The 12,769-nt window shown below is 42.4% G+C and overlaps 2 protein-coding genes across 2 annotated transcripts; both read left to right on the plus strand.

Annotated features, from left to right (window-relative positions):
• The first annotated feature begins 183 nt into the window (after nucleotides 1-183).
• On the plus strand, nucleotides 184-4,248 carry LOC112564821 (neuronal acetylcholine receptor subunit beta-3-like). Its single transcript, XM_025239893.1, is given in 5 exon segments — nucleotides 184-529; nucleotides 1,695-2,193; nucleotides 2,232-2,503; nucleotides 3,455-3,495; nucleotides 3,497-4,248. Coding segments are annotated over 5 exon segments (1,623 nt in total). The 3' UTR covers nucleotides 3,962-4,248.
• A 3,285-nt stretch (nucleotides 4,249-7,533) lies between these two features.
• Nucleotides 7,534-11,402, plus strand: LOC112565346 (neuronal acetylcholine receptor subunit beta-3-like). The gene is made up of 2 exons (XM_025240752.1): nucleotides 7,534-8,490; nucleotides 9,380-11,402. The coding sequence occupies exons 1-2, from the start codon at nucleotides 7,863-7,865 to the stop codon at nucleotides 9,886-9,888; spliced, it is 1,137 nt and encodes a 378-aa protein (XP_025096537.1). The 5' UTR covers nucleotides 7,534-7,862; the 3' UTR covers nucleotides 9,889-11,402.
• The last annotated feature ends 1,367 nt before the right edge of the window (nucleotides 11,403-12,769 follow it).

A 12,769-nucleotide genomic window follows, 5' to 3' on the forward strand; every position in this document is an offset into this window, starting at 1 on the left:
GACTGTGTCACAGTTTCACGTGTACTCACTGTATGTACATTCACTCATTTCATCCTGTAGCTGGTGCGGGAGGTACACGTCGTAGGGGGTACATGATGATGATGGTGATGATGATGAGCCTCACTATGACACAGCTGACATGTGTGAGCCTCAATATGACAGCTGACATGTGTGAGCCTCACTATGGCACAGCTGACATGTGTGAGCCTCACTATGGCACAGCTGACATGTGTGAGCCTCAATATGACACAGCTGACATGTGTGAGCCTCACTATGGCACAGCTGACATGTGTGAGCCTCACTATGGCACAGCTGACATGTGTGAGCCTCAATATGACAGCTGACATGTGTGAGCCTCACTATGGCACAGCTGACATGTGTGAGCCTCACTATGGCACAGCTGACATGTGTGAGCCTCACTATGACACAGCTGACATGTGTGAGCATCACTATGACACAGCTGACATGTGTGAGCCTCACTATGACACAGCTGACATGTGTGAGCATCACTATGACACAGTTGACATGTGTGAGCCTCAATATGACAGCTGACATGTGTGAGCATCAATATGACACAGCTGACATGTGTGAGCCTCACTATGACACAGCTGACACAAGCAGTCAGCACAGCAAATATCATCTGACACGTGTATCACAAGGCAAGAATCGGGCGCTGACTGCATTTAATGGAGGAAACTGCGTTCCATCATCTGCAGAAACCTTTAATATGTTTAATTACTTCTTTATTTCTGTAGTATGACAAATGTCGGCCGACCTTTCCTTTGTTCTCGCAGGCAAAGAGTAGTGGAATGCACTATGTTGCTCACATGAGTGTTCACAGTTGAGGTCAGAAGGTCGTTACTCACTTGTCTGTCTCTGTCCACTCGGAGGGTGGGATCTAGTTCCTACCCCTCGGCTGCCTATCCTCCATAACGTTTTTTGGGGGTTAATTATCCAATGAACAGCTAGGTCAGGGAGGGAAAGTATCATGTTTCACACGACTGTCAAACCATCTTCTACGAATTTGAAAGACGTGGCTTCGTACACAAGCACATGACCACTGCAACTATATCCCCAACACAAAGTCATTGTAAGTTAATTAATTTCAAGCACACCTTAGATAAAAAAAAGATCTCTAGCAGACGACATTCTTTCAGCAACATTCATTCACATTCTTAATAAAAAAAAATTACGGTCTATATATTTTTTCTGCTTTGTTTATATTTTTATATATTTTTTTATTTATGTTTATTTTCATTTTTCAAAGCTAAATTAAAGTGTTTGTTTAGGTTTCCGGAATACAGACAGTTCTAGTAGAGTGCTCATGCTTTAATGATAATTAATTAATTACAATAATTATCCACTTCGTGAATTAAAAAGATCGTTAGCCTGATCAATGGGCTGACAGTGGACGTGATTGCAGGCTACAAGAAATTGATTGGCGCGAGCGACCATTAGAAACGCGCGGTCCACCCTGATGCTATGATTAAACCTCGTACTGCCACCCGCAGACCTCGGCTCAGTGCGACAACTGGTCCTCCTCTGGGTACATCGTTTGTCAGCTACTCAACGAAGACGGGTACCATGTTGAGGTCATTCCAAACAGGAATGTAAATACTCTGTGACACGTGGTGTAAGAGCATCGTTCTTTGAGAAAATTTAGAGATTAATTATCCATCAGTTTAAATCGCTAGACTGTGAAAGCAAGAAGGATCCAGCTTCTGACGTCATGAGAGTACTGATATTCACTGCCGCTCTCCTCGCTCAGCTCCACGTGACGTCATGTCAAAGTGCGGTCAACGTCACGAGGGTCCACGAGCACGTGTACAACGTCATCACCCCGTACACAAGACCCGTCAAAAATTTCTCCACGACCACGAACGTCCAGGTGCTCTTCTACCTGATGGCCATCAACGACTTCGACACGGCCTCGCAGAAGCTGACCAGCACCGGGTGGATGCTGGTGCAGTGGCAGAACGAGTACCTGACGTGGGACCCCGCAGCCTTTGGCGGCGTCCAAACCATCTTCCCTGATCCTACTCAGGTGTGGCGGCCTCGCCTGGCCATACAGAACACCATGAAGGACCTGAAGGCCATCGGGGAGGACTACGTCGTCATCATGGCCGTCTACAACGGGATAATGCAGTGGTTCCCGGCGGAGCAGTTCGAAACCTTCTGCTACGTGGACGTCACGTACTTTCCTTTTCGACACACAAACGTGCACCTGGAAGTTGTTCATCTGGGCAGAAGACATTAGTGAAATCAACCTCAGCAATGGCATCAGAAATCGACCTCAGCTTCTACTCTGGAAATGGCGCGTGGAAGATGCTCTCTACCCGAGCCTTCAGGACAAACTTGATTCTCAACGGTGCAAACTTTCCTATTCTTGTCTATGAGGTGACACTGAAGAGGCGACCATCACTTCTGGTTTTGACTGTCCTCATGCCAGTCCTGCTTCTGGCTTTCATCAATGTCTTCGTCTTCAGTATTCCTTCTGAGTCAGGTAACCATAGGAACCAGTAGGGTGAAAGTCTGTGTTCAGTGCGATGTCAGAGTGATAACGTGTGTCGTCCACGAGATAGAGTGCGAAAGTGCAATAGAGAAAGAGAGACAGAAGCAATAAATATGTTTGTGTAAAACAAACATTTTATAAAAACGTTGACATAATTGTGTAGTATGTCAGTAAATACACTTTCTGGAACTGGATGTCCATTTTGTTTCTAGTATAAGATCCACGATATTCTGAGCTAAGAACCGGTGAATTAAAAATCGCCTTCCGAGCTTTTAGAAAGTTCGACTTCAAGTGAACATGTTTGCATCTAGTTAATGTAAAAATTATTTTTTCATTAGGAATAATTGAAGTGTTTTCAAACTTTATGATTTTTGCAAACTGCGTCCTCCCTGCAAATTGTATAAAACTTGTAACAATTTGCTTGATACGCATGATGGCTTTGTGGACACAGACTGTGTTCGTCGTTTACCACAAGCTATAGTTTTCTGTACAAAGGTTGTACTGCCTGGGTATTCTTACCACTTTTGTATATCGAAGCTTTATGTAGATTTGAAGTTTGCTGTCCTTATCTGTAAGCAGCCGATTAATGTTTTCCGAATCGCTGTTTGTCATTGTAATGATTCCTAAAAATTATTTCCATTAATTATAGTGTTGGAAATTATTACCATTTTAACAAAATGATTAGAATTTCGGAACATACACCAATGCGTATTAATTGTAACCTGTTTCTTCTTTTTTCTGTCAGACTCGCCCCTGCACATACATCATACAAAGATAGAGAAAGAGATATATGCGCACACCCGAACACTCTTAAGTATTTTAGTACAAAAAGCAACTCACTTGCCTTCAACAAATTGAAAGCTTTAAAGGGTTTTACTTGTCACCTTTAAGTCATAGAAATTCGTTTCTTGCCCAGTCTGTAGTAAGTGTCTTTGTTGACAGGAGAGCGGCTGTCGTACGCCATCACAACGCTGCTGTCCGTTCGGGGTCTTCATGAGCTTCATCCTGTCGTCGATGCCTTCGTCAACTGAGACTGTCTCCATCATGGTCATCGACATGAGCGTCCTGCTCATCCTGTCTGCCTTCTACGTCCTCCTCTGCATCTTCACCCTCCGCCTGTTCCACCGCGACGACGACAAGCACCCGGTGCCCAAGGCGGTCCAGACCTTCATTGTGTCGCTGGAGGTCCTCCTGTGTCTGGAGCCGCCCAGCACCAAAGTCGATCCTGTCATCCAGGTGATGCCCGTGTCCGACCAGGACCACCAGCAGCCACGAATCTTTGACACCATCAAGAAGAAGCAGCTGTCCCGGAAGCTGGCCATCACCAACCCCAACGAGATGACGTGGCGCCGAGTGAGCCGGACACTGGACAAGTTCTTCTTCCGTCTGTCCTTACTGATCGTCCTCGGGTCCACCTTCGTTGTGTTCGCCTTGATCAGCAGAAGCTAAGGTCCACTTCGTTGAGTCAAGTCTACCTGTCGATGATCAACTCATTAGTTCATCATGCTTGAATTAAACAGTCTGTTACAGTCTGATCTTGTAATATTTCTAGATTTTCATAGACATCAACTACAACCGCCTTTTAATGTATATTAAAATCTAGTTTAGAAAGCATAATTAGTTCCGGTAGCATGCGCTCTCCCATTAATCATCTGTCGAGAGTGTGAATCCAATTCTCATCTCCAAATTTTGCATGTGAATGCTAAAAACTCACACGAATGAAAAAAAAAAGTTTTGTAAAGGTGTATATATTGTGTATTTTATTATTTCCATTATTTTCATGTTGTGATTTTTTACGCTACATAGTTCAACACCTCGTTAGTTAGTTAGTGTTGTTGTTGTTGTTGTTGTTGATTTTAAAAGGTAAAGTGCTTCAACCCTCGTAGATGGGGGTCTTGGGGAGACGAGGAGAGGGAGGGGTTAAGGAGGTGTGGGAGGAGCTAGGGTCACTGCTCTGACCCCGTAGATGTTTACTGCTATTGGTCTCCTCTTCCTGCTGTTGTCACTTGTTTTTGGTGTCTAGGAGGTCTGTCAAGTCCGTAGTGGTAGTGTTCTGTGCTGGTTGCCAGATCCCCCATGTTGCTCTATTCTACACTTCTATTAATTTATAGGTACTATACTAGGTGATACTTTTATACTGTTTTGTTCTTCATAAACCTGTTTTTGCTATGGTTTGTTACCTTCTTTCCCTTTTTTGTCTATATTTTTTAAAATTTAATGGTTAAGAGTTTTTGAAATGATTGTTACCTTATTTTGGTTATAGTTCTGGCGCTCGATGAGTGCAGGACCCCATATTTCCTATGGTTTAAATTTACTGTGTGTTTATTGTAGGTTAGCAGTATCATTCACATATTTACCAGCCGCTATCATCAGCCAAAGCTTACAAACAAGTGTCCCTGTAATTTGTGGCACAACCCACATCATTATCCACAATCATCCAACATTTACATGCCCATAAGGCCGTCTCGCGAGGCACTTCACCATCGTTGACCAAATTGACATTAGGGAAACAATGTCAACATGTTGCAGGTGAATACTGAAAACACAGAGTTGTCTGACAACAGCTGCTATATAAGGCTACAACTGTGTACAGACTGCTGTTCTCAGCTTACTTTCACATTTCAGCAGTAATGATATTTTTACATTTCATTAATGACCAAAGTTTTATAGGAATTTGTAATTATCATCTTCTTTATAATCAGTCGACTCCGAGAGGTGAGTGTTCATACCAACCAGCACATGTGAATCATACAGCTGTACAGGAGTCCTGACATACATGTAACTTGTTATTTTGTGATTAAATATTTTATGTAAGAATTGTTTACAGATCACTCTCTAGCCTTACTGATCACGTGACATAAGGTCAACTCACAGACTTCGGATGGTTTTACCCCTTTCTTGCACTGGATACTCTGTAGTAAGTAATAAAGACATGACCACAGTATACTTGTTTTTATTTTCACACGTGCTTATATTTTTATTTAAAACTCATTTTAATGCAAAGAAAAGTCTGGAGGAGTGAACACACACTGAAAACATATCGTGCTAATCCACTCTTCTCAGCTTATGTTCTGGCTACTGCACTGATCAACTCTGGGTCTTGTAGACAGACAGACAGACAGACAGACAGACAGACAGACAGACAGACAGACAGACAGACAGACAGACAGACAGGACAGACAGACAGACAGACAGACAGACAGTGATAAAGTGGAAAGAGAGTGGGGAGAAACAAAATGCATGTACTTCTGCGTTCCTATGGTTTATGTTTAAGGGAGCGTGAGAACCTAATACCTAAATAGTAATTAGGTTATCACACTTACAGTTATCCCATAATGCACCAGAAAATTCCATTGGTGCCAACTGACTGGCGACCCACGCACAGGTACTCTCACACAGAGCAGAGCATGGAGCGAGGCTGCGGACCACAGTTCAAACAAGACAACATCGCTGTTGATGACTTGCAGTTCAATTAGTTTTCGTGGAGTAGTTAGAACACGATTACTACATTTTGCTGTGTCAATAGTCACCAGGCACCAACCTCATTCCATGGCCGGACATGACAGAGCTGTTTTCACTGCCTCTTGCGAAATGCAATGACTGAGCGCTTCCATTGTGGCTGGAACTACCTTTGTTAGGTACCCACAACAATTATTCACAGTAATTATTCAGTTATTACTGACAGTAATCATTCAAAATAATTATTAATTTATTATTTACAGTATTGATTGACACGAACGTTTACATAGTACCGTCTGAGGTAGTTATTATCGTAATTCATTTCTCTCGGTCGGAACTGTGATAATCTGACGTTTGTCGAGAAACATTGTAGTGGGACACCACATCGTGTAAATGGGAACAGTGGCAACTATTGATGCTAATCTCAGTGTTTCACGGGGAAACATTAGGTGAGAGACAGGTGTTTGTTGTCTCTGTTCACTCTAACAATTGTCTTCCTGCCAATAGTGTGACCTGATTATAAGCAAGGCTCCTATACTACTGAATGGTAGTCATGGTTACAGATGACAATGTTGTGTACATCACCGGTATCTTTCTAATACTGTCAATAACACAGAAAGAAGAAACGACGATTTTTCCACCAAATTTCGCAAAACATCGCTGCTTATTTCATTTTGTGATTATTCCAGCCTCACCTCAAACTGCTCAAGGTGTTACACACACACAGGAAAGAGAGCTACAAAAATATATCTTTGAAAAAACATTACTTTGATGAAAGTTGATTCCATTATTTTATTATAAAAATTATAAAACTGTACATAAAAATAGGCGGGGGTAGCCTTAGGGATGTGCAAACTATTCACCTGCACAAGGCCGCCAAATCCCAGGGGCCGCCACGCCATTATATATATATACATCAAATATAAAACAAAAAAAGAAAATAACGACACGGGACGGGAATGTGGTCAAAACATTGTGTTTCTTGTTAATTAGTTCGCTGTACTTACTGATGTTGCTGGAGTCGGAGCAGTAAGATGTGTGTAATATTATAATATCTGCATAATGAGAACATCGCGGGCCGCCACTGGTTTAATTAACATTGGCGAGTGAACGGCCCCCAATTCGTTCTCTGCCCAGGGGTAATAAAGAAACGACAGACTTTTCAAACTGTAATAATGTAAAATACCCAACTTATTGTGTCAAGCATGTTCGGATATCGCATCTATTCATATATTTATATTCGTTTATCTCATCATCATATGAGAGTACATGGCGGACTGACCCACATGCTGTGAACATTCAGTCGTCGTCAAAACAAACCGATGGCCAGCGGTATCAGCTCTGTTTGCTGGAAGCTTCGATCGACGGGTACCCGTGTGTACCCCGCACATGAACAATAAGCAAGCAACTCTTGGCAACAATGCATCAGCTCGCGCGGTCAGCGGAAGCCATAGCAACTGCTGACTGCGCATGCGTCCGGTTCTTCACCCCATCCCTGCCAATCCCAGTACATTATTTTTTACACACCCTTTCATCAATTAAAGAGGAGCAGAGGGCTTAGCAACAACATTCGGTTGCACTCGTCTAAGCGTTTGGTGATTGCGTTCTCGTGTACATGACGGATGGCAGCTTGGTACGCTGCTTGTCACGTGCAGCAACAAATAACAGTTCAAAGGAAAACTAGCTACTTAAGAAAAACAAGAAAAGAAAAGTGACTTCATTGTTGAATCATCAGTGATTTTTCTCAATAGCCCTTTTTACTTCTTGCTTCATAATATGTGGAAATTGCTGTTTTTTCTGATAAGCGCGGCCTCTGTCAAGATGGCGTCAGGTCAAAGTGCCATCGACGTCACGCAAGTCCACAATCACATCTACAACGTCATCAGTCCCTATGCGCGGCCCTCGACAAACCTTCCCTACCAACGACGGTCTACGTGTCCTTCTACCTCATGTCCATCAACGAGTTCAACACGCAGCACAGAAGCTGACCAGCACCGCCTGGCTGATGGTCACGTGGCATGACGACTACCTCACCTGGGACCCCAAGTCCTTTGGTGGCGTTGAAAGGATCTTTGCGGATCCAGCTCAGGTGTGGCGGCCTCGACTGGCCATTCGAAACACGATGATGGACATACGGCAGCTCGGCAATGACTACGTGGTCTTGCAGGTGGATCATCACGGGAGGGTGACGTGGTACCCGGCCGAACGTTTCGAGACTTACTGCCAGGTCATCGTGACCTACTTTCCACTAGACGTACAGACGTGCACGTGGGATATCGACAGCTGGGACGCAGACGGCGTTGACCTGCAGGCAATAAAACTTGACATTGACCACAGTTTCTATGGAAACAACGGTGCGTGGGAGCTGGTGTCTTCAAACGTGAGTAAGGGCAACAACAAACTCGTCTTCCAGGTCACCCTCAAGCGGCGGCCGGGTCTCTTGATCCTGAACCTCATTCTTCCCGTCATGCTGCTGGGTGTTGTCAACATCTTCGTCTTTACCGTGCCGCCAGAGTCAGGTTTGTTTGTTTACATTAATAAGTACCTACAAGGACTTACATCACCTGAACAGCCGGCGACCTCCCGAGACCAATTCTTAGCCTCCTGCAAAGTTGTAGGATGTCAGGTCCCGACGAGTGTTGTAACAATATGACGAGAATAGACCGATCTTAAATTCGTAATTTCAGCAAAATAGTTGACATACTATATGCGTAGTTCCTATTTTACTTCTCATTTTTAAGCAAAAGTCGTTTACCTCCAGTCTCATTTCCTTAAAGCCAATAAACCGAAAACAAAACAAACCATAAACTTGAAATTTTACCTCCGTCAACTCGAGCGCTTTTATCGTCTTCTTTCATCTTTCTGCTTATAATAAAACTAGAAACCCATTCACTATGAGTTCATTCCAGAAATTAAATGTAATTTTTTCCCGAGGAGTGTGCTTTCTTCAGCATAAATTGATCTATGCATCAATTTTATATGATAAGTTCTTAAATCTCCACAAGCAGGTAGACATCACTTTAATTGATGTCGTGTGTTTAGAAGACTTTGATTACTGATATGCAAGTTTAAGTAAATCAATTATCAATCATCAAGCTACAAACTCGGTAAAATACTTGAAACAATTTTTTTTTCAAGTATCTCACTGGCACGACCTAGTCATTTTATTCTCGCATAGAAACACGGATATTTTATTGCTGTATGTGTAACAGTATTTATGTATTAATATTATATTCATATGTATTTACCTTAGATGTATTTATCAGCATATATTTTTGTATCTGATAAGTGCAAGTAGACACTAACCGGGGATTGATGAGAGTTTTCAGTAATACACTCACATACCTCACTCTGTGTCAATATCGACAATTGCACAATGAAAATTGTAACTCATACTTCTGTTGGCAGAGGAAAAGTTATCATTTGCTATCACGACACTGCTGTCGTTCGGGGTGTTCTTAAGCTACATCCTGGATTTGCTGCCGTCGTCAGCGGAGACCATGTCCACCATGACCATCGCCATGAACGGCCAGTTCATTCTATCCTCCCTCTTTGTCCTTCTCACCATCCTGGTCCTCCGCTTGCACCTCCGCGACGACAACAAGCACCCGGTGCCCAAGTCTCTTCAGTCCATCATCGTCAAATTGGAGTTCATTTTTCGTCTGGGGCCTCCTTCTACCAAAGTAGTGCCTGTGGTGGAGGTGTCGACCCTTCCTGGCCAGGAGGACGAGCAGACGACAACCAAGGAAGTAGAAAGGTTCATGAAGAAGGCGGCTCGCAAAATGGTCTTCGACAACCACGAGCTCATGACATGGAAACGGGTGAGCTGCTCCCTGGACAAAATCCTCTTCAGGTTTTTCCTCTTAGCCGTTGCGATTTCCTCCACCGCGGCGTGGATCTACGTCTACCTCGGGTGATGGGCAGAATTTCTTGTAAGAAACACATCACTTGAACTGTAGAACTCATGAAAATATATGTACTTAGCTTAGCTGCATTCATGTGAGCACTGAAACTGTACTTCACTAAAGCTATACTTTAGACGAGTCGCATTTGAGTTTTACTTCTATCATGTGTGTGTGTGTGTGGGCGCTCTAGTCTTTTTACGGGTGAGCTTAGTCCAGGCTGTGGACAATTGCTTGAAGAGCTGAAATTCAGTCCAGATTTTTCACTGCCTTCGACAAATTTCAAATGTGAAGTCATGATGGACGTAATACAAAATGGCATCAGCACCTCCAGTGAGATACTGCCAACAGAAGAGCAGGCTTGGAGCACAGTTGAAACAGATCTTTGGCTGTCAAATCTTCAACATCAATGAGACATGTATCACAACTTCATGGAAAAGCTTTGACAAAGTCTGGAACAAGGAGAACATGTGAAGTGAAAATTCAACATTGAAGAGAGTCTCGTTCCAGTTCATCAATGCCCTGTATAATATCTAGAGGGGCACAGTTCTGCTGAATACCTCTCTTTCACACGGCAGTAGTCGTCTGTCAAGTATGCCCCCTGTCACCTGTGCTGTTCAACATTTTTCTGCAGAACATTGTGCGTTAAACCCTTCATCATGCTTTCACTTTCATCGGTGGAATGCCGATTTGCTAGCCTATGCTTTGCAGGCGACATCAGTAGACATGTACTAGACCTAAATACAGACTGACAGAGAGTTCAAACCCACGGAATGGAGACCATGACTGACAAGAGAAAACTGATGGACACAGAAAAACAAAGCCCTATCTATATCAACAGAAGTGGTAAGTACCCGGTATCCACCCTCTGACAGATACCCTCATGAAGATTGCAACAGCAACAGCGGAAATGGCTAGAGTAGACAGGATGTAAACAAACACACAGCTATAACTTCTGTGATTTGTAGGAACTGTTCACTGTCAACCCAGAGAGGTGGGTTTCGTCCCTGTCTATCCATGTTCTCACCACCGTTACTAGTCAAGGACGAATGAATGAATTCCCAAGCTATACAATGTAGAAAGAGTTTAGACAAGCATCGCTAAGGATGCCACAAACAAATTTAGAAACAAAGGTTTGGTTGGCGCACGGCTGGAAGGTAAACAAGCCAAGAGTAGAAATGTTTACGTATAAATGAAAACACCAGTGACTTACAGATGAAAACAAATGTCGGCCAGTTTGCAGCACAATAAAACACGACTTGGCAGATTTTCTGTTTTAAACATAAATGTGAGAATCCTTCACTCTAATCACGTGCCGTGATTCTTTTTTACATTTGCAATAAATCATATTCGATATCTTTCAGATGACTTTTTTTTCTTTTTGCAAGTACGCAAGCTTCGCATGACTGTACCCGACTAAGGCCCTTTCTTCGAACTTTTGACCAAGTTCAGCGAAAATTTTTATATAACAGCCTCGTGCAAAAATTTTTTAATGAATCCTCGTTAAGCGTTTATTTATCCAGTTAAAAAGGAAGTTAATGAAGTGCACCTTCGAGATACTTTCGTGGGCAGCTGACTAGAAGCCGATATCGAACAGGCTCACCTCTGTGTCATAGAAAATGTCATAAATTATTTGTAATAATAAAACAACCCAACATAACAAAACTTCCCACCAATCAAAAAATCCGCAAACAACTTGGATTCGTGAGCTTCTCGCACAGCAGGGTAACACACCATTCCATCGTGAGAAAGTAATGTAATGTCAGCAATGTAACAGGTTGTATATCAGATGAAACACAGTAAGTTGATAAAGGGAAAATGTACTTTTGAACGCACATACACAGTTATGTTACATAAACTCTTACACGCACATACATAATTATATCGACTCATAGATGTACATTTGTATTAAATCAATATGCTTACACACAAGCATACAAATACAAGAACCACCACACACAAACATAAGCCTGCTTGCATGAACACATTCTTATACGTCTGATCTCAAACAGTTGGGGAAGAAATCCAGTGTTGTGTTTACAAACATCCGTCTACTAGTGAAAGCGTGTTTAACAATTTTTTTTAACTTATTTTATTGAATTTTGTTATCGATTTTGTCGTTTTACTTTGTGCCGTTCTTCCAACCTTCAATGCTAAAGGGAAGTAACTATAGTTTACTTTTTCCTAGGGCAGCACTTACCTATCTCCCCTGATTCACGCTCTGCTTGCGGTCTACTGGAAGTCGTCTGTATCCGCTAGCTAACCTAACAAAGGAATTGCAGGCACCAAAGTCGCAGTGTAAAGCTCGAAGCTGTTGTTGGTCTCTTTATGCAGACTAGGGCTAGACTGTTTCAAGCAGAGAAATGGCTGACCTGTTTCCATGGTACTTAGCATCTCGTTTTATCAGTCTATGTTCTGTCTGAGTAACTTAAAAAGAGTTAATTTTTGTAGTACCGACAAAACCCGTGACTTATTTCATAGTTAGAATAATTTATCTTTGGAAAAGAGACGAGAGATAGAAGAAATGAACGAACAAATTTTATTGATTATGCCCAAGAAGTAAGTGATTTTACAGGTAAATAAGCAAATGAGTTTCTTAAGTCATGAATAGCATAGAATCATAAATAAATACATACACAATCTGACAACAATTACGTGAACGCACTATCTTCCAAACCTGCACACAATACTTTTATTGAAGAACCATTCGTATGATTTATAAAAAGAAACAAATGGCGAGGAGAGAGGAAGAAAGAGAGAGAATAAGAAAGAGAGAGAATAATGGTGAGAACTGAGACACAGACATGAGGTGCTTAGTGTGATGGAGGCAAGGAGAGTCAGTTACACACAAAAAGACATTCAGATATACTTGCAGATGTCTAGATCGTAGGCAAGC

This window comes from Pomacea canaliculata, linkage group LG5 (genome assembly GCF_003073045.1).
Source record: "Pomacea canaliculata isolate SZHN2017 linkage group LG5, ASM307304v1, whole genome shotgun sequence".
NCBI lineage: Eukaryota > Metazoa > Mollusca > Gastropoda > Architaenioglossa > Ampullariidae > Pomacea > Pomacea canaliculata.